The 25414-nt window shown below is 46.8% G+C and overlaps 1 protein-coding gene across 1 annotated transcript in view; it reads right to left on the bottom strand.

Annotated features, from left to right (window-relative positions):
- PRKX (protein kinase cAMP-dependent X-linked catalytic subunit) overlaps window positions 1-25414 on the bottom strand; it is a 459846-nt gene that overhangs the window by 7064 nt on the left and 427368 nt on the right. Inside the window, exons 7-8 of the mRNA XM_086934664.1 lie at window positions 7675-7752; window positions 3315-3475 (exon numbers count right to left, since the gene is read on the bottom strand). Coding sequence (XP_086790790.1) covers window positions 3350-3475; window positions 7675-7752 — 204 coding nt within the window. The 3' untranslated portion in view covers window positions 3315-3349. The remainder of the gene's footprint in view (window positions 1-3314; window positions 3476-7674; window positions 7753-25414) is intronic.

Raw genomic sequence — 25414 nt, 5'->3', positions numbered from 1 at the left:
AGTCATATCTTACCAACCCATTAGACAGCTCACAGCGTCAGCTGGAGTAAGCAAAAATGGAGCTGAATTCACTTTTCCCTACCAAAGTGGAGGACATGCTATATCGACTTGAGGCCCCACACTACAGACAGGGTGAGAAGGTGGACGGATTATTGGCTGTTAAGTTGTGGCAACAGGAACCAGAGATAGCTATCCCAGCCATACGAGACGCCTCCTGTAACACTCTAACAGAATCATAAGATAATGCAGATGCATTTGCAACACAGTATAAATAAACTTGCAGTTTAAGGCCCACAGCACTCTGAGGACATCGAGGAGCATTTTATCCAGGGCTACCACCTTACATGTCTTATTAGCAAGAAAAGGGCATGCCAAGCCAGGGAAATGGCTAAAGAAGAGATCTCCCAGGCCATTTCCAACGTTCTGTACAATAAGGATCCAGAAAAACTGAAGCACTGGACCCTCATACAATGCCCCATAAAGCAGCTGAGGAGGTAGGACACCTTGCCATCTTCTCCACCAGGTTCCCTAATCATGGTTCTGCCCAAAGCGGCAAAGTATCCACTCCAGTGCAACAGCTATCGTCCAATACCTCTATTCAATGTGGATGTTAAGATTCTTGCAGGGATATTGGGCACGTGCCTTAAAAGGTTGATCCCCACCCTCATTCATTCTTCCTAGGTCAGGTTTGTGCTGGGTAGGTGCTCCCGCAACCACCTAAGAACACTGTTTCATTTCCGATGGCTTTCTTGAGGTGCACCGAAGAACAGAGTATAGCTCTCATTCAACACCGAGAAGGCATTCAACATCATAGAATGGACATACTTATTTTGTACCCTTCACAGATTTAGTCTTGGTGACTACTTTATTACTAAAGTTAAATGTTTGTACACAAATCCAATGGCACAGGTCAACTGTGGAGGGTTCCTGTCGGATTCCTATTGGTGTTGCAGGGTACGCACAGTCTACACACCATGCAGACTGCTGGAGATGCCATCACCCGGACTGCAACATGCTTCATATCCGCCATTGCCACACTGGAGGACCTTTTGGTCCAAGATCCATACCACTCTGTTGACTTGAACCTGCTTGTTACCTTTCCTGGGATAACCTGCCTGTCCCCTTTCCTGGGTAACTTGTTCTACACAAAAAGGTCTGCCAGCCCACACGGACTAATCTCATGGAGCCCTTGCTGTCGAAAGCCCACACGGCCGTGCAAAGATTTACCTACTGCGCCAACTGGCACTCCCCCTGACTCCCCCACCGCCTGACTTTGACCCACTCTGAATAGTTGACTGAAATGTACAAAACTGCGACTTATAAGCAAAGCAAAGCTTGAGGGATTTCTTTATATGAAGGACAGAATGGAGACATTCCCTCGAGTGCGCTCTCCAGGCACTCGACATGGATGACAGTCGAGAGGGCGGAGCAGCCCAAGCATGGACAGGGATCCTGGACTTTCATTCACTGATTGAGGGAGCCCACCCTGGTCGTCACACCACATCCTTATCTCCCCCACCCCTTCCACATCCGGATTCTCTCCCCATCCCACCAGTACTGCATCTCCCCGGATGCAGAACCGTATTACCAACTAGAAATGTCTCTGGGGCACAGTCTCACTCCTCACTGCTTTACATACCTCTCGGTTGTTCCCCTCCCTCCCCCCACCAGTTGCTGTATGTATATTTTGATGAACAGTTTCCATACACTTGCTGTACCTCTCCCTGTTCTTCCTTTGCATTGAGATGTAATCCTTGTTATTACTGCTTTGTACACACACTGGGACCATTCTGCAAAATCACTTATTGTTCGATGTATACCCTTGTGTGGACAAAGTTTTGTCACACAGTGATTGACTAGTTCCTCAGCAGATCCATGTATTCATTTGGGCGCGGGTGGGACATTTTGCATCTTGAGTTTTTCATTTTCTTTTTTGTTGTACTTTACATTGGATGCTTTGCACGCTGTACCCTGCTTGACCTGTAGGTTTTGAGAATGATGAGTTTTACAATGTAAATGCGCTTTTCTCCCATGTACTACCTGAGCGTGTTCGTGGCTATATGACCCGGCTGTGGAATCTGTAACTGACTTCTTTCCCCCTCTTTTTTCAATAAAGGACTGAAACACAAAAAAAGAATGTGGATACACACACGGGGACAGGTGTTATGCCCTCATTTGTCAATCTGAATAGTTCCAGGCATGCACAGCTCTACAGAAAAGCTTTGCAGGAAGTTTATGGCCCTTGCAGTAGATGGTCTACACACACAGCATCTAACGGGATCTGAAATGCCAGAAAAGTACTGATCCCTACTAATCAATAAATTCACACAATGTATGTCTGGTTAGTGCAGCCTGTTTATAGTAAAACTACCAGGAAGGAAGGAAAGGGAAGGACTCCTTTCAGGACGTGAACCCTGACTCACCATATGGTGACTTGCTTCATCACTGGGTCCTCTCCTCACACCTGGACTGAAGGGTCCATGGTGTGGGCAACAACTCCTCAGAGGGGAGGAGCTGAGGTGTCTTACACAAGCATGAGCAATGATAAGAGGTGAACGAGGGGCAGAGTGTAAAGTAATTGTGATATTGGTGATAAATAAAACTATCTCTAAGGGTCCACTTAAACTTTATTGGGTGGCTTCAGGGATAAGAGTTTAAAAGAGAGGACTGGGGGATTAATAAAATATATCCCTCACAAGGGTCAACATGTTTCTGCCCTTTGTAGGTCCCATATAGGGATCCTTGAGCATGTGTCAGGACCTCAATGTTAGATAGTCACTTTGTAGAAAAGTGTATTAGTGAAATAATGAAAATATACTGGCCACCATAGGTTCAAAGCGGCCAGGTGAGTGATGACCCGTATTATGCTGCGAGGTATGTCTCTTGTGTTGGTGCGTATAGTCAGCTCTCCAACTTCTGAGTACATCTCGTAGTGTCCAACTTAGTTATTGGCGTCACCGGTCCATTTAGAGGTATAGTTTAAACATGGCGTTAACAAGTGCTAAGGAAAGAGCGGAAGGGAGTTGTCAAACTCAAGACACTAACAAACAGTAAGGCGCCACAGAAAAAGCATGGAAGTAGAGGCCTGACTACATGAAATGTGCTTAGGAAAGTGGTAGGACAGGGCTAGAGGTCAGTAAAGGAAAGCATGTGGCCAGGATGGCAAATTGATGTTTTGCTTCATGTTTGCCAGTAAGTACGTGCTGCAGCCCTGCAGGAATGGCTACCAGAATGGGGGAGCAGCAGGAAGAAAGTCTACCTATAAATAGTGGTCAAATCAGAACACATGCTTTGCGTTCTATGCATATATTTACCTTTCATGACATGTCTTGACAAATGCCTTCTATTCCTAGAAATTTTTAAAAATTTCTAAATCTTTCGGAGCTACTGGAGGACTCTTGGTCCAGTCATCTTCAGGATAAGCTTCAAAGTTTGATGTATCTCCTTCGTGGGATACTTTAGGCTTGATAGGAGGCTGTAGAGAAGAAAGAGGAAAAACACATTTAAGTAACTTCATTCCACAACTGTGCCTTCATGAAAATCAGAAAGTGGTTAGCGACGGCAGCAGCTGCTAAAATATGGACTACGGCGAAACCGGATTACTTAGAACATTCAACAATGCATAACAAAAAGAATCACAAAAAAACTGGATAACCCTCAAAAACATATGCAATTTTTAAGGACTGCTTATTTGCAAGGATTCATCATACGCCATCAAGCGAGAGCAGTCGCGGACTGATAGCTAAGCCAAGAAACTACCTATGCTGCTTTTAAAATATCTGTCAGACCAGTGTTCCCATGTCTGATGAACTATATGGCAACTAGGCAACCCTTATGACAACTAATTTCACTGTTCCTGGAACCACAAAAACACAAATATTTCTGTCTGCAAAATAAACTGCCAAGTATCTTCTTTTGTGCTTTGAATTTTAGGTGATACAAAAGTCTAACAGTCAAGGCTTACTACTCTTGGAGGGTAGAGAGGGTAACAGTCTAGTTCTGCAACATGTATTATTTACAATGCATACAATATTCCGGTTAGTGTTTTTCATGTTAGAAAAAGGGATAAGATTTGTGCCAAGTGAGGTAAATTAGCTAAGTAACTTCAAGATATTAAATGGCATAAATTAACACTGGGTAATTATTCAGAGACACTTTGAATCCTAATGACCAAAGTTATAGTAAGTAATGAGAAAACTAAATAGTGCTATCCTTCCAGATCACTGGTTAACTCCAGTGTTTATGTACATTCATGTATATATAGAGATGTTGAACATCCAATCTCAAATTCTCAGTTTCAATTATTCATCTCTTTCATACATACATCAATTGTCACACATTGTAACAGCCAGCACGTTTCACCACTTTAGGGCTCACTGCCGTAAGATTAGTCTTGTTTCTTTCATTCAGACATAACATCAATTAATACACAATGCCAAAAATGTCCTTCCCATAGGAACATCTTCATATTCTAGTCCACAATAGGACTGATATGTCAAATTCCTTATTCAATAGTGAAAACATCTTTCATATAGATGTCACAGAGCACTTAATCCACTCCCCATTAACCAGGTATTGCTAAAGAATGCAGAACAAATTCTCTGCACCCCATGATATGGGTATCTCCTCCAATCCAAGCATAACCGTATTGATACAACCAAAGGCCCTGTACTCATCTGTGCTAAGGATATGAACACAACAGCAAAGACTTTTTGTCAGAGTATGTAGGCAAGAGCTAACCAAACTTCTTGCCTCTGGTCTGAGTCTTCATAACAATGGTACAGAGCTAATCCAAGTACAATGTGAACTTTGGTGAAGCCAATGGGCTCAGCTATAGCAAGAAACAGTGGCACTTGGGCTATAGCCCACTGACAAATCAAATTCAAAGTTGACCCAAAACATCTCGATTGAGCAAATTATTTTAAAAAAGCATTCCCAGATGCGATGCACCTCCATGCCAGCTAGCTACCAAGGTGAACTTTTACTATTTTTAATTTGCATATTAGAGCCAAACACCCTCTGTCCCGTCAGAGGCTATTTGTTTGTGGGTCTTGACATTTCAGGCATAGCTGATCTGAGCATGCGGCGTATGGGAAGGCAGCCCATCTCCTGGTTTAGTTGTGAAGCTTTTGCTTTTCTTAAAATGTTGCAGTTCTCGGGTCACAAGTTGTAATCCTGGAGCTTGCTTGCTCCAAGGTAAGTTAACACAATGGCTCGATCCTGTGACATTCTAGGTTATGAGCCTGAGGACTATTAATAAGTTGCCACCAACTGTTAGTTGTATATATGCCAGGTGATATCTTTTGAAAGCATGATCTAACCCACCCACCTCCCAGCCCAGAGATTTGTTGTACTTGAACACTGGCCTCCAAAACATTCATGGACAGCAAAGGAAATGGGATAGGGCACCATTCATGTGTATTAGGTTAGAACATGCATTTGGGCACTGTGTTTTCCTGGAGAACTTGGTGAAATTATTTAAGCTTCAGATGTATATAGTTCAAGCAGGCTGGTGATATGTAGGTTTTATTGCCTGAAGAGGATAATCTAGACCTAGCCATAACTAAACCAGTCTTGCACCTCCAACCCATGGGAAAAGTCCAGCCTGAACTGCCAGGTCAAGTCATCCCTGGACAGGAAACAAGCATCGGGGACTGGTTTCAGGGTATAAAACTGAGGTGGTGTGGTGAGCAAAAAAACAATGGATTAAACCTAGATCTGTGACCAGGGGATAATGTTTGTATTGTTCAGCATTCTGTCTATCATTTGTTCTTTTTGCCTTCGTCGACCTAAGTGGGAAGGGTATGCCCAGGCGTGCCATGCTCACAGTGCAACTGGATTCAAACTAGCCTGGCTGATGAGGTGCGATACCACGAAACCAGTCCCAGGATGCTGGTTTCCAGTCCAGGGAAGACGGCATACTGGGACAATTCAAGATGGTACCTTTTAAGAAGTCACTGTTCACATCGACTCTGGGTACCTAAGCTCCAGCTTCACTGACATTACTGCAAGGGACTTTCCCACCAAAACTTCAAAGGGGAGCCTCCTCCTGTGTTGGCTCTAATTGTCTGGGCTTCCTCTTTTGTTCAGTGGGCCTGGGGTGTCCCTCCCTGGTACAGTGTGACAGCTAATAGATGCATATTTTCCTCCCCACCCCTTCCTCCACGTGTTTCACACCAGTTCCCTACCTAATGGGAATTTGTAGGCCTAAGAGAAACGAAACTGCATTCTAATTCATTTTTCCACCATGTGTATAACACAGTAACAGTGCAAATAAAACAGTAAATTCTACCGACTTTACCTAGGTGTGCCCACAAATATCATAGGGCTTATCCCAAGTCAACGTCTGACCTTGCAGAGTCCACCCTCTCCGTCAGGCTACCTGTGTGCATTTTCTGGGCTGCGCATGACAATCTCACAAGTGCAGCCAGCAAATGCATGTTTATGTGTAACCAGCCAAGTACTACTTACCCTAGCTGCGTCAAAGTGACCTTATCTTAACCCGTTTACCGCTGCGGCGGGTTTAATGAGTGGGCAAGTTGCGTCGGCCAACGGACGTGCGCAGCACTGCGAAGGTAGTGCGCGTGACAGCCTTTGGCTGACAGAAGTACACAAAGAGTTAAAAGGCAGACACTGGTGGTAAACATGCACAGCACATTTACCATGCTATTACCGTGGGTTAACCACAAGTAGTAAGACCACACACAGTGAAACATCTAAAGCCGGGTGATCAAAAAAGCATTAACATTGAGATTCAAAAGTGAGGGTGCCTAAATCCATTTCAGAGTAGAGTAATCATGAGTTATCTGTGAAGTTCAGTCGCAAGTTGAAGCTGCGCAGCATCATAATTTATGTGATGACCGAGAGCTAGCTCTCGCAATATAAAGACCAGGAACATTACAATTGTTAACAAAGTGGAGCAATAAGGTAAATCTGCCCTGGGCAGTTCACAACTAATAGGATGTTTTGGGGAAGTGAGGAGCAGGGGCTAGCACCCAGGACTTTCAAAAAGCATTCAATGACGCATGGGCAGAACTGGATATCCAACCATGGACAAAGTGAGCCTTAATGAGCATGCAAGGTGGACAAGGGGGAGTTTTCTAAAAGAACCAAGACACATCTGACAGTGGCCGCCATAATAAAGTCACCAAAAGTACAGTGGAAATGTTCTATGATGATTGAAGTTTGAGAATTACAAAGACCTCTAATTGAGACAGGATCTGAGTGCACCAAAGGCCAAGAAAAATAGCATGGCCAAGGATTGAGGATTACAACATTGAATAGGATTCCATTTATTTCAAATGCGGCATAACATGAAACTTTTCTTGCTATCGCAAAATAATGACAGATTATGGTTAGGGCTAATGACTTGTAGGTGAACAGATTCAGTCTGAATTTGTGTGCAGAACGGTCATCTCAATTGTAAGCAAAGAAGGATATTCATTTGAAGGGCAACGAAGATTTTATGTTTATCCACTGTCAATATTTGAAATAAAGTTCGTATGAAAACAGTAGAAATACATTTTACCGCAGATAAGAAAGCTAAATATTATTATTACTATTGTCTAGTTAATTTAATAGTCAGACATTATGCTAATAACCAAGGAGTAAAATTGCATGCATTAACATAAGCAAAATCTAAAAATGTACATCATGATAGATTTGATAAATTACCTTTAGTTTTCGCACAGGGACATCATCCCAGTCTATAGATCTGAACCATCTATGTCGCTTCACATCATCTGAGCCATTCTAAAAATGATAAACAAAGATATTTGAGAGACTAACACTTTGCCAATCATGATTTCATGTATTTGTTAAAATGTAAAAAAAAAAGCACTGTAACAATTCAGAATTGATAAAGCACAACATCATCCATGCTTCCATTTAGGTTATACCTTCAAATCTTATGTTTATAGTGTATTCTGAAAAATTATCCCTAAATCTTCAAGCAGCCAGAAATTCTAATTAAAGATCAAAAACACAACGATACATTTAAAGAGGATCACCTCAATTCTTACTCTAATGGAAGTATTTACTTGCACACTAATAAATGACTATTTGCATTAACTGCTCAGTCTAAGAACAGTCAGTGCGTTATGGTCCTTCAAACACCCCTGGTGATTTTACTATTGGAAACCTTGTGTGCCCTTTACCTGTTGCTGCTAAGTTGCTTGTACGATTTAGTTCACCGCTCTGCATGTCACCTTACAGAACAATCAGATCTCACATTGTGAGAGATAGTGGGGCAGTGAGGACTGAATGGAGGCAGACACTGTTTGGAGCTTATTTCCTACAGGTCGCGAGGTCCCCGATAAGCAAGACATTCAGAGTGGCATGTTTATACTGCTGGACTAGTCGTGTGGTCTTTACCTAAAGTAGCTCATTTCCTTTTGCCCTTCTGTTCACTGCTCTGAGCGCCGTCCTCTAGTAAAGTCTGAGTCCCACATAGTGAGAGGTAGCGGGCTGGCGAAAATTGAAAAAGGGAGGCAGAAACTGTTTGGAGCTTGGCTCCTGTTGGTGGAGAATGCACTGATAAGCAAGAAATGCTAGAGTGATGTAAACGTGGCACACAGACTGCACTAAGTATGTTTTTCTGCATACTGAATGTCAAAGCTTCTATCAGATGAAAAGGGATGTTATATGGCCTGTAGAACAATTTAGGCATTCTAAGTTATACCACAACTCCCAAAAAGTGATCCAATTAACTTGTTTTAGGTAAAGAGATGAGCATGTAGTTTTTGTTGAGAATCAGAAACCTTAGAGTATAAAGTGAGTTCTCCGACTAGGTCTCCCCTAAATCTCCAATTGCAGAAAATAAGCTTACTATAGAGAGTAATTGGGAGGAGGAGGGGGGGGGGGTCAGGGGAGTCTGAGTCACTAATGCCATGCTCACTGAGAAAGCAGATAAGCTGGAATAAGGTCTGCATTGTATAGACGTTTCTAGTGAATGTACTGGGGATGTCTCAGGCGAAGACTGCATCTACACAGACTTCAAGACGTGCTGGAACTGCAGGAAGCAGATTTTGCTTCTGGTCTGCCATGTCATCGTTCTTTGGTGTCTGATACTAGAATGATTCTAGGTCATGCAATAAATGCTCCCTGATGCATCCAAAGGCCATTAAGAAAGAGGCAGCTAAGACGTATATTGCAAAGCATAAGAAAAGATCAGACTTCCGGTAGCGGACGGATTCCTGCTCCAGGTTAAGAGATTGCTAAGGCTTGGGCAGATTGTTAAGAGACTCTCCCACAGGGCCTTTACCATGCCACCAGTATCTTCGGTGACTGCAGTACTTATTTGGCTCTCACTCAGATGCCTAACAGTACCCTAAGGATCTTCCAAATGATGAGGACATTGAGGAGGTAGACAATGTATTACCCCCTCTCACTTTACTGATGATGCACCACACATAGACCTCCAAGATGCCAGTGTGCTTCATACCTTGCCAGAGATGCACAGGATTCCCCTTTGGAGCCCCACACTGAGAAAAGTGCCCCCTTTGCTGTGGTAGCACACAGTTGAAACCAACGCTACTCATCTTAATTAAATTTTACAGCCAGGTCTTGCAACTTCAGCGCCAGTACTGCCTTTCAATGAAACCCAGACAGAGACATAGAATTCTGTGTGGGCTAAGGCAAGCTAGGCGCTGCCAGTTAGTCGCCCTGAAGCCCGGTGTCACAGACCAGCCCGAGGTAACCAAGCCTTCTTGACTCAGCACCCATCAGGAGGAAGTCTCTTGGTGCAGACTTTGACGTGCAAAGTCAATCTCCAATGCTTTTCCTACAGCTCCACTTGATGAGTTTGTTTACCAGTTCTAAAGACTACTAGATGACCTTCGATGGTGCAGATTGAGGTGCAGATTGAGGTCTGTTATGGAAGAAGTTATATAGTTGGGGTGTTCTATTCCTGCTATTGAAGGCAATTTGGTTTTTAAACATTGACACCTTGGTTAAAATTGAATTAAGTGAGAACTGACGCCTATGTGGCAAAATGTATACCAAGAGAAGACAAGTTGGGCTGCTTACCATTTTCCATTCCTAGAGTATGCACAAGATACTGCACCATGTGGCACAACTATCAGCCTTCAGCTCACAGTGGATGTTCGGAATTGTTGCAGTTAGACCAATTGGCATGTAGTCAACCCAACAACATCAACTGTTCTTGTTTTTGGCCAAGCTACTTCAATAAAGGGAAGGAGGTATGTGGTTGATGTGATTATAGAGAGAAAAAAAACAAAAGGGGCTTACTGTCTTTCCTACGGGACCTGAGCTTAGCTGGGAAAAAACAAAAACAATGGACCGCAAAGAGTTGTTCAAAAGAGCAAATGACTGACTGGCAGATTGCCAGTTAAATACGTTGTATAAAAAGACTGTCAGTAACTAGCAAGTTAGCTGAAAAGTGACCAGATAACTTACAAAAGTGAACCAAATAAACTGGTTACTGAGACCAATGTGTATTAATGCATTAATCATGAGACAGTTAAGCTCAGAAAACACATGTGAAATGTTGACGTCGGAGTGCATTGTGATTTTGTTAGTGAACACTTTATATACAGTGCACCAGGGTAATACAGGAGGACATAAAGGAGTTATACAGAGCAGTAATCAAGTCTCTGTCCATTCCAAGATTTTGCATCAATTTGTATGTATCCGGTTCCTGTATTATTGTTAATATTAGAAGAAAATGGCTCAATCCTAGATTTGTGAAAAGGGAATTTGTGCTTGTTGGGATGTTTGTGATTGTTTTAACAGGGATAAGTTGAGCATGGTGGAGTGCTTTGTAAAAATGTATTCATTTTCTGATAAATTGTAAGAAATAAAGTTAATCAGTGCAGACTGGAATATGAGTAGATACTACCTAGCTTTTAGTTTCTGTGTTGGTAAGGTAAACTCCTTTATGTCCATAATGTTGATATCAGCTGAATTACTGTTAAGATTTTAAGTAACAAAGTCTTATTTTCTTATCTCACAGACTTTCAGAGTTGGCACCTCACAAAGTACTATGCATTGCCACACTTCCCTTTGTTGCATTTCAAGCCATAATATAGGATTCTAACATGTTAAATGCCTAACATTTTCTTCCCCAAAAAATGGACAACTCTGGTGAAGAAACATCAAGGAGGCAGTTAATGTTGACCCTAGAAGACAAGGCTTTATTGGAAGAGCCGCAATTGCTGAGTACATTTCTACTTCTCTTCTTTGACGTTACCGCATACGCAATATTAGAAGAGGGATGGGGATCAGACCAACATTAGCCTTCGCAATTTTTCTGGCTTTTGCAAGCCTGTGATTTTTTTCTATTAAACGTACAACAGGCTTTAAAATGCAAATGCTACTTACCAGTATGCATCTGTTCTTGGCATGTAGGGCTGCTGACATTCATATCTGTGCATAGATCGCCACCTAGTGTTGGGTCCGGATGATTGCACATTGTTGTCCTGGAAGAGTCTTCGAAGTATCACGAGATAGGTGGCTCCTCCCCTGGACTACAGTGCGCATGGGCATCGCCTCCATCCCCAGATTGTTTTTAGCCATTGGCAGAGATGGAGTGAAGAATGTGAGTGATGACCATGCTATGAGCATATGTATATATATGAATGAATACTGCAGCTGCTACAGGCGCCGGGGAGGAGGGTGGGCGATATGAATGTCAGCAGCCCTACATGCCAAGAACAGATGCATACTGGTAAGTAGCATTTGCAGTTCGAGGCATGTGGGCTGCTGAATTCATATCTGTGCATAGAATACATAGCAGTCCCTCCATTATCGGCGGCCGCCCGTGCCAGCTGCAGCGGTCTGAAAAAGTGTTTTTAGAACAGCTTGACCAACAGCTGCCTGCTGTTTGGAATGCACGTCTACACAGTAGTGCTTAGTGAAAGTATGTGTGGTAGACCATGTGGCTGCTCTACAGATATCTTCTAAGGGAATGTTACCTAGGAAAGCCATAGAGGCCCCCAGCTTCCTGGTGGAGTGGGCCCTCGGTGGGATAGTGAGGGTGCGTTTAGCTTTAGCGTAACAGATCTGAATGCACTTCACTATCCACCTAGCAATCCCTGCTTTTGAGATAGCGTTTCCCTTGTGGTGTGTGGCAAAAGCAACAAAAAGCTGCTTGGTTTTGCGAAAATCTTTTGTCCTGTCTACATAATACATCAGGGCCCTCTTAACATCAAGGGTGTGGAGCATGCGCTCCGCCAGCGTCTCCGGGTTTTGGAAAAACACCGGCAATTCAATTGTCTGGTTTAAGTGGAATTGGGATACCACTTTGGGTAGGAATTTAGGGTTAGTGCGGAGCACCACCCTGTTAGCATGTACCTGGAAGAAAGGTTCTTGGATGGTGAGCGCCTGCAGCTCGCTAACCCTCCGTAGCGATGTAATTGCTACTAAGAACGCAACCTTCCAAGTCAGAAACTGAAGCTCACAAGAGTGCAGTGGCTCAAAGGGAGGACCCATCAGCCTCGTAAGAACCACATTGAGGTTCCATTCTGGAGCTGGTGGGGTCCTTGGTGGAATGACCCTTTTGAGTCCTTCCAGAAAGGCCTTGATAGCAGGGACCTTGAAGAGTGACAGGTGTTGCCTATTCTGGAGGTATGCTGCCATAGCAGACAGGTGAATGCGGATGGAAGAGTATGCCAGATTGCATTGATACAGGTGGAAAAGATAGCAAATGATGTTTTGAATGGAAGCATCTAGAGGGTCAATATTGTGGTTAGCACAGTAGATGACAAACCTCTTCCATTTAGCCGCATAACAAGCTCTGGTAGTGGGCTTCCTTGCCTCCCGAATGATGTTCATGCAATCGGGAGGAAGATTGAGGTAGCCAAACTCTAGGACTTCAGGAGCCAGATCGCCAGGTTGAGCTGTTGCGGATCTGGGTGCTGAATGTCGCCATGGCTCTGCGTCAGAAGGCTGGGGGTGAGATGAAGCCTTTGATGCGGCACCACGGACAGTTCTAGAAACGTGGTGTACCATGGTTGGCGAGCCCACGTTGGAGCAACCAGGATGAGAGTCATCGAGTGCTGCCTGAGCTTGCGTGCCACCAGCGGTATCAGAGGTGCTGGGGGAAAAGCGTACGCAAATCTGCCTGACCAGTTCATCCACATCGCATTGCCCTGTGACTGGGGGTGTGGGAATCTGGCGGCGAAGCTTTGGCATTTTGCGTTCTCCCTTGTTGCGAACAGGTCTATCTCTGGATGACCCCACCTTTGGAAGTACGGTTGGAGTACTGATGGATGTATCTCCCACTCGTGCATCTGATGGCTGTGCCTGCTGAGCAGATCCGCCATTTGATTGTCCTTGCCCGGGAGATGCTCCGCCATGAGGAAGATGTTCCTCTGAATGGCCCACTTCCACATGCTCTGAGCCAGATGAGACAGCTGTGGAGAGTGTGTGCCTCCCTGCTTCTGAATGTAGTACATGGCCGTCATGTTGTCCGTCCGGATCAACACGACTTTGTTGCACAGATGTACTTTGAACGCCTTCAAGGCCATGAAGATTGCCATCAGTTCCAACACATTGATGTGCATCTTCCTTTGCTGTAGTGTCCATAGTCCCTGCACTGTGTACTGGAGTACATGCGCTCCCCATCCCTGGAGAGAGGCGTCCGTTGTCAGGATAATCTGTGGGACAGGCTCTTGGAATGGTCGGCCCTTGCAAAGGTTGTGTGGATTCCACCAATGCAGAGAGTTGTATGCCCGACCGCTCACCAACACTAGGTCTGTCAGTTGCCCATGAGCCTGAATCCACTGACGTGCAAGGCACTCCTGAAGCGGACGCATATGTAGTCTCGCGTGCGGGACAATGGAGATGCAGGAGGCCATCATGCCTATCAACTGCATGAACACCTTCGCTGGAAGCGAGTGTTGGGGTCTGAATCGTTGGATCAGCGCCTGGATACTGGCGATTCTCACTGAATTTGGCTGCGCGGTGGCTGCCAGAGTGTTGATTGTCGCGCCCAGGTACTGTCGCACGTGGGCGGGCTGGAGATGGGACTTTGGGTAGTTCAGAGAGAATCCCAGATCGTGCAGGAGATGAATGGTGCGTGACACGTGGTCGACGCACTGCTGTTCTGTCCTTGCTTCAATGATCCAGTCGTCCAGGTAGGGAAAGACGTGGACGTGCTGGCGACGGAGATGCGCTGCCACAGTCGCTAGGCACTTGGTAAACACTCTCGGTGCCGTGGTGACCCCGAACGGCAGAACCTTGAACTGGTAATGCTGGTCTAAGATCGTGAATCTGAGATACTTCCTGTGGGAAGGATGCAGGGGGATATGAAAATAGGCATCTTTCAGATCCAGCGTAGCCAGGAAGTCCCCCTGTTGAAGCAGGGGAAGCACCTGCTGCAACGTGAGCATATGGAAGTGCTCCGAGAGGATGTACCAGTTCAGGGGCCTGAGGTCCAGGATCGGCCTGAGGGATCCGTCCTTCTTGGGAATCAGAAAATACAGGGAGTAAACCCCTGTTCCCCGCTCTTGCAATGGAACGAGCTCTATTGCCCCTTTTTGCAGCATGACAAGAACTTCTTGCTGCAACAAGGTCAAGTGCTCGCCTGACATAGGACGGCTCCTTGGGGGTATGTCCGGTGGAATGGACGTAAGCTCTAGACAGTACCCGTACTGGATAATAGACCTCACCCACCTGTCCGTGGTGATGGTTTTCCACGCCGGCAGGAACTGCTGGAGTCTCCCCCCGACCGGTGTTGCATGGTCGGGGGGCAGTGACAAGACGTCACTGTTTGTTGGTGGTGGTGGACCTGGAACTATTGTTTCCACGTCCCCTGCCCTTGACATTATTGCCTCTGTAACCACCTCGACCCTTGTTGTTATACGAGGCTTGGGTGTTACTTTTGTAGTATGGGGTTGACTGGGACGCCTGTCCCCTTGAGGTGCCTCTGGAGTTTGAGCGGCGAAAGGAACCACTCCGAAACTGCTGACTTTGTAGAGCCCCCATAGACTTGGCAGTTTCCGTATCTTTTTTCATTTTCTCCAGTGTGGCATCCACCTCAGGGCCAAACAGGTGGTCAGGATTCACTGTTTGATTGAGGATCGTAGTTTGGATGTCGGGTTTGAAACCCGAAATTCTAAGCCAGGCATGGCGTCGAAGCAGCACACTGGTATTGATAGCCCTGGAGGCTGTGTCTGCCACATCCAGTGCACATTTGATGGATGCATTCGTAATGAGTTTACCCTCCTGAATGAGCATCTCCCCCGCCTCCTTGTATTGGTCAGGCAAGTGTTGCAGTATGGCCTCTAATGTGTCATAATGGGCCCTATCATAACGTGCAAGTAATGCTTGGGTGTTAGATATTCTCCAGATATTAGCTGCCTGTGCAGCAATTCGTTTGCCTGAGGCCTCAAAGATCTTGGACTCTTTGTCCGGGGGAGGAGCGTCACCAGTAGTTTGAGAGTTCGCCCTCTTCCGAGCGTTGGAAACAACCAAGGAGTCCAATGGCAAGTGTCCCTTGATATATGTAGGATCCGTGGGCGCTGCCTTATATTTCCTGTCGATGCGAGGGTTGACCACACGCGCTCGGGTGGGCTCCTTGAAAACCTCCGTTGCATGTTTCAGCACCCCCTTAAGCATCGGTAGCGTTTTGACAGACTTTTCGGCTACCGAGAAGGTGTCGAACAAGAAGTCCACATCCACGGGGTCCGAGTGCAGCTCGACGTCGTGGTTAGCAGCAGCTCTCTCTATCAGAGCATTGAAGGCCGCCGAGTCCTCAGACGGGGACGTCTTGGCCGCGAAAAGTTGAGTGTCCTGAGCCGACTGCGGGTCCACCGTGTCGCCTCCGGCGGACCACGGTACGTGCTCCTCCTCCGGATCCGAGTACGCCGGATAGTTGTACTCGTCATCTTCCTCGTCCGCATCGGCTGCAGCGGAATGCGTCGGCGAGTGTCCTAGGGTTTGCGGGGACACAGGTTCCACCAAAGCCGGAGAGTCCTCGGAGTCCCTTTTGTTTTTAAGAGGAATCTTAAAGGGTTCCAACGTCGGCTCCGTCGTGATCTTCCGTTTGAGGAGCGACAGCTTTCCGGTGTTGGCGTCTATTATTACCGCACGACGTTCCTCTTCCGCAAGCGGCTGGAGACGCAGCTTCGACACCGCCAAGGCAGCCTTCGGCGTGAACACCTCCCTCGAGGGTCCGCCCTGTTTCGGTGCGAAGGCCTTCGGCGCCGACTTGGGCGGCAGGGTGAAACGGATAGGCGTTTGCTCCCTCGCAGGCTTAGGCGTCGGCTTCGGCGCACTGGTATCCTGTGCGTGAACCACACTGGCCTTTCGAATCCGCTGCAAGGATTCCGCTACCTTCTTTGTCCAGGCCGGAGAGGGCTGGGCCGGTTCGAGCGACCCTTCATCTTCGAGAGCCTGTGCGCCGGGAGGCACCGTCTTCGGGGCCGACGCCCCCTGCCTATGCGCGTCGTCGCCCTGACGCTTCTTCGAAGCAGTCTTCGGGTCCGCGACCCCTTTCGGCGCCGATGCAGTCGCGTCGGAGGACTTCGCCTTCGGCGCCGACCCCGAGGGCTTCGGGTCGGCCATTTTGGCGTGGCTCTTCAAGTCGGCCATTTTGGTTTTCTTGGAAGTTGACACCTCCAGAACCTCCTTCACCTGCGCCACTTTCACTTTCGGTTTCGCATCCGAGGATGCGTGACCAGTTGGCTTCACTTTCGTTTTCTTCGACGTAAGTGATGGTTCATAAGTGTCCGTGACCGGGCCCGGAGGCGGGGACGTAGGACTCATAGTTAGATCTTGGGTAAGGCCCGAAGGCGATCCCTCGACCTGGGCCGTATGAAGGGGAACAACCCCTGAGTCAGGTTGGGGATGCTCTTCCTCCGAGCTATCTCCCATCGTGGTAAAAGTTTGTTCGTCGTCCCCTACCTCGTCGGTGACTTCGTCAAAGTTCTCCTCACCCGCGTCGTAGGCCTCTCCCTCGGATGTGAGGTTCCGTGACAATTGTAAGTGGTGTTTTCGACTCACACGAATACGGTCGAGTCTGGTATCTATGAACCGCAAATGATGAGTTTAGTAAGTGTGCGCAGTTTCGCTGTGCTAACTTAAACCGTTCGTTTGTTATGTGGGTTTTTCATCTGTACCCACGGGTTCCATCTGAGATACGGCATCCATTTTGTCTCTTGCCCTCAAGTAGCCAGCGAACGGACGTTGTCCGCTTCGCGACCCTGGGACTCCCAAGATATTTGCGGAAGACACATGTTCTTTGTAAGTGTCTTTATGACGAGGGGGATGCTACTGTGAGGCAGATGGCGCCGCTCGAGGCTCATCTTGCCGCATGGACTTATTGTCTCAGCCGTGCATCTCATTAGGCACGTCCCTTTGATGCCTGTATCTCGTGTTTCCCGATACCTCCCCTTTTACACCCTTTCCGATCTCCCCTCTGTCTCCGTCTTCCTCTGCACCTGTCCTCGTTCCTATTTTCGATCTATTTTACTGCTGATTGGAATTTGCTAATGGTGGGAAGATGGGTTTTTACAGTTGGGAACCGCCAAATGTTTCCGCACTTATGTTCCGGACCTCATGTGCTTCAAAGTGACCAAAGCGACCCCTCTGGGGGATAATTGTGGGAACCGGGTTGTAAACTTTTGTGTATCATGTTATCCTATGGGTAAAAACTGTATAAAGGGAGCGATCCACAGAACCAATTTGAAGCAGTCTCCCCAAGTTGCACGCTGTGTACTTGTCGTGATCTCTGTGTTCCCTGCAGCAAATAAACCTTGAATCTTTGACGTCAAAGGAAGTGTCCTGTGTCTCTGTGACTTGTACGCCGGAGCAGGTTACCCACGAAGGTTTCAGGTGTTGTGCCCTGGCACCGCTGGGTCTTAAAGAACCCAGTCCTTCAGTTGGCGCCCAACGTGGGGCTGCATCAGTGGTACCGGTCCAAGCCCGACGATCGTGAGGAACTTCGTGTGAAATCTCCGAGGGAAGGTGCACTCCGCTTCATCGATCCTGTTGTCGAAATAAGTGGCCCGAAGACTTTTCCCGCGAAGATTCCCGCCTCCTGACGGCTGCGACGGACTGCTGCCCTGACTGTAGACCTGTTTTGGCGCCTGGCGTAGACCTTGGTATAGCGAGACGATTGACGGGCCTTCCTGGTGACGCCATCGATCTTTGAGTTAAGTATTTGTGGGTCGCTCCCAGAGTTCTTGGTTGTGGTTACTTAGTGGTTGCATGGTTCCATTGCATTTGTGGTTCTTGGTACTTTGTTGTGTTGTTTGACGACTGCAGCCGCCAAAAACCGAGGGTTTTGTTCTTTGCTGGGACTTGGTAAATCCCGTAACCCTTGAAGTTTGTGAAACTCGGCTAGTGTGCAAGATGCCTGGTCGCAGTACTTTGTTCAGTTGTTTTAGACCTTGTGGTGCGGATTCCCGACTGGAGGACTCGTGTCCGATACCTCCGGTTGGGACTCCTACTTATGACTTGTATAGCAAACATGGGCTAGGCCCGATTACCTTTAACGATTATTGGATTAAATATACAAAGAAAGACGGCGACCTTCGTTGGCCACCTCACGGTAGCTTCGAGGCGTCGATCTTAGATAATCTAGAAATGAAGCTGTTCGAACGTAAATCAAGGCCGGCCATGTTTGATGCCTTTCGGTTGTGGCGCAAAGAAGCCCGACAGAAAGAGATCAGACAGAATAAACGTAGTCAGCGAGATAATGTTGCTACCATAGTGAAGAAAGCTGAGCAGTTCCAGCGTGATAAGGAGGATAAGGATAAGGAAGTGTTTGAAAGACTACAGCGTATGACCATAGATAAATGTTATCCTGCTTTGCCTACGGAGTCGGATAAGAAGGAAGAGGCAGTTGAGGATCCTTTAATGTCCTATCTTATGAAGTCGCCACCTCCGTACGTACAGGGTACCGCAGTTCCTGTGGTCCCTGCCGTACCTGTTCTTCCACCTATTGTTCCTCCGCCTGTTCCTCAACCTGCACCCGCTCTTCCGCCTGTTCCTGCTCCTTTGTCTGTTGCTATCCCTACTGCTCCTCCGCTTCCACATACTCCTGCTCCCGCTACTGCTCCTGTTTTGTTAACCCCTGTCGTTGCTACTGTCTCTACTCCTTCTCTTGTTAGTCCTGTGTCGTATCTCTCTCCCTCTACTCGTAATCGTAATTCTCCCCTTGCGGCTAGCTTCTTTCATTCGCTCGGACCTGTTCATGGGTCTGCTGGTTCCGATGGTCCTCAGAGACGTAGTCAGCTTCCTGGTAACAGAGAACGCGTTGCGCTATATAATATGGCGATGGGTTGGATGGTAAACCCTCTTAGAAATCCACCCCGTGTTGTCCTCGAAACGTTTTGTCAATTTAACATACCAACCCAGAGATATGTGTTTGACGAAATGTGCAAGTTCCTTCATGATCAGATAGCGGCCGATGCGCCTGACGAGGTGCTGACCGCCCTGTCTGAACTTCGGCTTCAGTTCGCAAACGGACTGATAGTAGATACTAACGTCCGACGTGCTATTGAGCGGTTACTATCCTTCCGTCCCGCTCCAATACCTCATGCATTGTTTGTCGAGGATATTGAAAACCAACCAGACGAGTCTGGCCAATATCCTATGCGTGAAGTTCCGCCGGTTTGGGTACCGGCTGATCCTAATGCTAATCCTGCGACAGCGGCGCATTTCCAGAGAGTGTGGATACATCTCCCATGGAAACGTTCGGAAGTGCTACAGGTGAAACAATCTTTGCCCGATCCTCGCAAAAATCCTACTGGGTATTACAAGGAATTATCGCAGCTCGTAGATGCTACGGTAATGAATCTTGCCGATATCGACATGTTGTTTGGCAACGTCGTACCGCAACCGGTATGGGCTAAGATTCGCCAGCAAGATCACGCAAATGAATTAGGCGGTGATTGGGCTGCCATTATAGCTGCAGATGCTGGACAAGTGGCTGCTACTAAACCCGACCAATTGATTACTGCTCTTCCTCAGCGAATAATAACGTTAATGAAGACTCTTATGCCAGCTATGAGGGTAAATTGGGACAAATTGTCAGCTTGCAAACAAAAGAAAGACGAGAGTGTTTCGGACTTCTTTACAAGGTTTGAGGAAGCGTTCATTGACCATAGTGGACAGGATATGGGTACCGAGGGTGGACAAAGGTTGTTTGTGGATAAATTTGTGTCAAATTTGTTGCCCGATTTGAGCAATAAATTAAAGAATTCGGAGAGTGCATGGGCCGTTTCTACCTCAGCTCAGATATTGGCTACGGCACAATATTATGAGAATAGGGAGAAAGAGGAGAATGACCGTGCTGACAAAAAGACGAAAGAACTGAAAACTAAAGTGTTGTTACAACAAGCGTATCCGCCGCGTTCTAATCAGAATGCGCCCCAACAGAATAGATCGCAGTCGCAATCGAATCGATCGCAGCCGCGTAATGATTCCTCCTCCCAAAGATCATCGTTAGGGTACAATCAATGTGCTTATTGTAGACAGGAAGGACACATTAAATTCAACTGCCCTGTTTTAAATGAACGTAATAGTGGTAATTCGTCTAAAGGAGGCCGTGGTGGTTCACAGCAGGCATCACGTGGTAGAGGTCGTGGTGCTCAAAACGATCGCTCAGACAATTCATCAAATTCTAATAACTGTTTCGATCAACGTGGATCATCGCAAGGACGATCTGCGCAGTACAATGTAGATGATTATTATGTTGATCAGGGAACTGACGACAGTAATTACTAGGACAGCCAAAGACAAGGAGAGGGAGTGGTATCAGTTCCGGTTGATCAGAGAGGGCCTTACGTCGCAGTTGCTACATCGGGCGTCGTTGAGCCTTTTCTGTTGGACACTGGTGCAGCGAAAAGTTCTATCATGCATTCGAAACTCCCTGGCGCACCTTTGTCTGGCTTAACAAATGTTTCCGTTGGATTCTCTGGCGCCCCCGTTAGCAATCCAGTTTCACGCCCTTTGCCCCTTCAAATTGGGCCACGTGTGCTAGAAGCTCCGTTGATTTTAACCACGGGTTGTGGCGAAAATCTTTTGGGCCTGGATTTGCTTAAACGTTTGTATGCAACTTTGTATTGTTCTCCTGCGGGTGTAAAGCTTACGTTAGGAGAGAGGGTTGTCTCTCCCATGTATTTGTCTCTTGATAAGCTTCCACCGGAATTGAGTTCTCTTCCTGCGTCTTTGTGGGCGACGGGTCCAAATGACGTGGGCCTACTTGATATCTCCCCTTATGTTGTTCAGTTGAAATCTAATGTGCGGCTGCCACGTATTCCCCAATATCGTATCTCCCTCGATGGTGAACGAGCACTGTTGGCGATCATCTATGATTTGATCGAGAAAGATGTTATTGAAGAGACTCGGGGAAACGTGTGCAACAGCCCTGTACTACCCATTCTTAAACGTACAGATCCTACAAAACCGCCTGTTTATCGCTTTGTTATCGATTTACGGGAGGTAAATAAAATTGTGGTTCCTCAATTTCCTGTTGTGCCTGACATCACGGCGCTACTGACTCTGATTCCGGCTTCTGCATCATGGTTTTCGGTGATTGACTTGAAAAATGCGTTTTTCAGCATCCCGATTGCCGAAGAGAGCAGGGACCTTTTCGGTTTCTCTCTCGGTGGACGTAGCTTCCGGTTCAAACGCGCTCCTCAGGGCTACTGTGAAAGTCCATCGATTTACAGTCAAGCCTTGAAGGGTCAACTGGATGCGTTTCGGTTGCCGGTTGGTGCGGCCTTAATCCAATACGTCGACGACTTATTGGTGGCTGCCGATACTCAGGACATTTGTAAAATCGCTACGGTGTCATTGCTGCAACATCTCTGTGAGTTAAATCACAAGGTGTCACCTTCTAAACTCCACTATTGTTGTCAAGAAGTAACCTATCTAGGTCACTTATTGTCAAAGGAGGGAAGGAGATTGACCCCAGAGAGAATTGCAGCGATTGCGCGAATGGCTGTGCCAAACACCCAAAGAGATGTGCGTGCCTTCCTAGGTATCACGTCGTACTGCAGGCAATGGATTCCTAATTTTTCATTGCTAGCAAAACCATTGGTGGCTCTTACGTGCAAGGATGTTTCAACTCCTTTACCATGGACGGAAGAATGTCAGAAAAGTTTTTCTGAACTGCGTGATTCATTGTGTTCGGCTCCTGTGTTAGGTACCCCTGACTACGGTAAGCCGTTCACGTTATATGTTCACGAGAGGGAAGGTTGTGCTTTGAGTGTTCTAACGCAACCTTTTGGTGGTAAGCAACGTCCATGTGCATATTTTTCCTCGACCTTGGACCCAGTAGCTAGAGCATTGCCGAGTTGTTTGAGAGCAACTGCGGCAGCTGCGGTCTCCATCCGACAATCAGCAGGATTGGTCATGGATAATATGCTTACGGTGATGGTTCCGCATGCAGTCGATACTCTTTTGAATCGAACGAAAACTCAGCACTTGACGAGTGCGAGGTTGTCTGGGTACGAATTGACGCTCTTGGCAAGCCATATTCAGATAAAACGTTGTAATGTCCTAAATCCGGCAACTTTGTTACCAATTAGCACAGAGTCAGACGAAGTAGCAGAACATGACTGCTACTTGAGGACTGAAGAGGAAACGAAAGGTCGAGTGGACCTTAAAAACACCCCATTGGAAGATCCGGATGGCACTCTGTATGTGGATGGGTCATGTTTTAAGTTGCCGAATGGCGATGTGACTACCGCTTATGCTGTTGTAACATTGAACACTGTTGTTGAAACTGCAAGATTGAATCAGAATTCTGCCCAAGCTGCGGAGCTGATTGCTCTTACTAGAGCATGTGTGTTAGCAAAAGGGAAACGTGTGAATGTGTACACCGATAGCCAATACGCTTTTGGTGTAGCGCATAGTTTTGGACGATTGTGGCGAGAGAGAGGTTTCTTGACGTCGCACGGTACGAAGATACAGCATGGCCAGCTTGTGAATGATCTTTTGGATGCATTGATTCTGCCTACGCAAGTTGCGATTGTTAAGTGTAGTGCGCATCGTAAAGTGACGGATGATGTTGGTCGTGGTAATGCGTTTGCGGATGAGATTGCTAAGGAGACTGCCCGGAACCTTAGCACTCGAATGTATGTGACGAGTTCGGTTAGGAGGCCCACAGAATCGAGTATGTGTGAAGACACTATTGAGAGTGTGAAAGCAATTCAGAATGAGGCCACCGAGACTGAAAAGGCGAAGTGGAAAGAAAGTACGGGAAAGTTGGATGCGAATGGTTGTTGGATTGATTTGTCGGATCAGAAAAGATGGATGTTGCCTGATGCGTATGTGCTGGCCGTTGTGCCAATGGCACATGGGTTAGCACATATTAGCGTGAAAGGCATCTGTAAATTGTTGTCGCCTGTGTGGAAGAATGATGGCATTACGAAATGTGCTGAACGTCTGGTGAAGAATTGTATGGTGTGTATAATGTACAATCCTGGCAAAGGAACCCCAACTCCTCCTGGCAGTTTTGCTCCCCCTTCATATCCCTTTGAGGTGATTCAATTGGACTTCATCCATATGGAGCGATGCAATAACCTGAAATACGTTTTAGTTGTGGTTTGCGCATTCTCCCGATGGATTGAGGCCTATCCCCTCAAAGACAATACTGCTTTGTCTACTGCGAAAATCCTACTGAAGGAATATTTTCCTCGGTATGGAATGCCTAGAGTCGTGTGGTCAGATAACGGAAGTGAGTTTGTTGGAAGTGTGATGAAGAGTGTGTGTAAGGGCCTTGGAATAAATCAAAAATTCCACAGCGCCAATCATCCCCAGTCAGCTGGATTAGTTGAGGGGTATAACGGCACCCTTAAACTAAAGCTAGCAAAGATTCAGGCTACGACTGGTCTTTCGTGGCCTGATGCTTTACCCTTAGCATTACTGTCAACTAGGGCGACGGTACACTCCCGAATAGGGCTTAGTCCCTATGAGATAGTGTTCGGCCGTCCTGCGAATGTGTGGGGGGTTCCTAGGCCAGGAATATTCTCTGATCTTGAGTATCCAATGCTGATTGACTATTTACATGACTTGACTGCTAAACTGAGGTTAATTCACCAACAGGTTTACGACGCATTGCCGACGCAGACGGAGGGTCCAGGCCACCAGCTCCAGCCCGGAGACTGGGTGGTAACACGAAACTTTTCACGCAAGAATAATCTGGACCCGAGGTTCACCGGACCTTACCAGGTGCTCCTGGCCACGAGGACTGCTTTTCGTCTTGAGGGGCGTAAAAATTGGGTGCATGCTACGCACACCAAGCGAGTCCCCATCCCTTTGCCGGCAGACCCGTGGGTAAGGAAAGGCATTGCGTCAACAGAAACAGAAACATTGCCGGCGTTTGTGCCTTTCAGCGACGCACAGCCTGTTGGAGAATCCTCAGCGCAGCAGAAAGCCACTGTTGAAAAATTGTCAGCAAAAGACTCAAGACCAGAACAATCAACTGATCAGCAGGACGCTGTCTCTTCAACGGATCCTTTGTTCGACGAGCAGACACGTCCCGGGAAACACCGATATTCTTTGCGATCTCGCACTAAGGACAAATAAAATTTTTTTTCTTGCTTTGCTGAAATTGACAACTGCATTATCCCCGTTTCCCGTGATCAGTTTTGAACATTCGTATCACTGTGATTTGTGTACATATATATATATTGAGCTTCCTCCCTTGTATCTTCTTACTTCCACAGCCGAGAGACTTTGTGCTTGTATATACATATTGTGTATTGAAGGCCGTAGGGCCGCGCGCGTACTTCCTTCTGGACAGTAGGTCTTGACGCTAGGTTAAAGGCCGTCGGTTCCTAGGAACTCCTAGGGATTGACTATTGCTGCACAGAACGAAGTGCGTCAAGAAACGTTGCGGACGGTCGTAGGGAATGGCATTCTCGAAGCTGAATGATTTGGAAGGGGCTCAAGTCTATAGATTCAAGCTGCAGCAACTCAGTCGTACCAAATGTTTTATATTCCAATTGTTTGTATTGTTTTTGACTGCTTCTGCATTATTGGCGGGTGGGGTGTATTACACGATGTCTTATTTCTTACCTGCTACACCTACTCCTACTCCTTACCCTAATATTACCTCTACTGCTTCTCCCCATTCCTTTCACATGTTACCGGAACACGAGCAGGCTAGACGTGTAGAATTCCGCAACAATTCCTTTATTCAGCTCCTCCATCAGCATCAGTTAGTGGTTAACACTACTAATTGTTGGGTGTGTGGGTTGATGCCACATACTACGGATAAGGGAATTCCATATCTGGTGTTACCGTATAGTTCCCAAGGGTCAGCTCGAGCATTTCAAACAATGTTTCGAAGCGCACTGGGTTTCCACCCCATTCGAGAACCACGTTCCCCCTACTCTGGCCCTACCTCGTATCAGAAGCCTTTGTCGATAGCCATAGAGGATTTAGATAGTGAGATCTATGATCCTTCGCTTATCCCTGAAGAAGAGGTACAAGC

Source organism: Lissotriton vulgaris, chromosome 8 (genome assembly GCF_964263255.1).
Source record: "Lissotriton vulgaris chromosome 8, aLisVul1.2, whole genome shotgun sequence".
NCBI lineage: Eukaryota > Metazoa > Chordata > Amphibia > Caudata > Salamandridae > Lissotriton > Lissotriton vulgaris.
The sequence above is the reverse complement of the archived record's forward strand: the minus strand, read 5'-3'. Positions and strand labels throughout refer to the sequence as shown.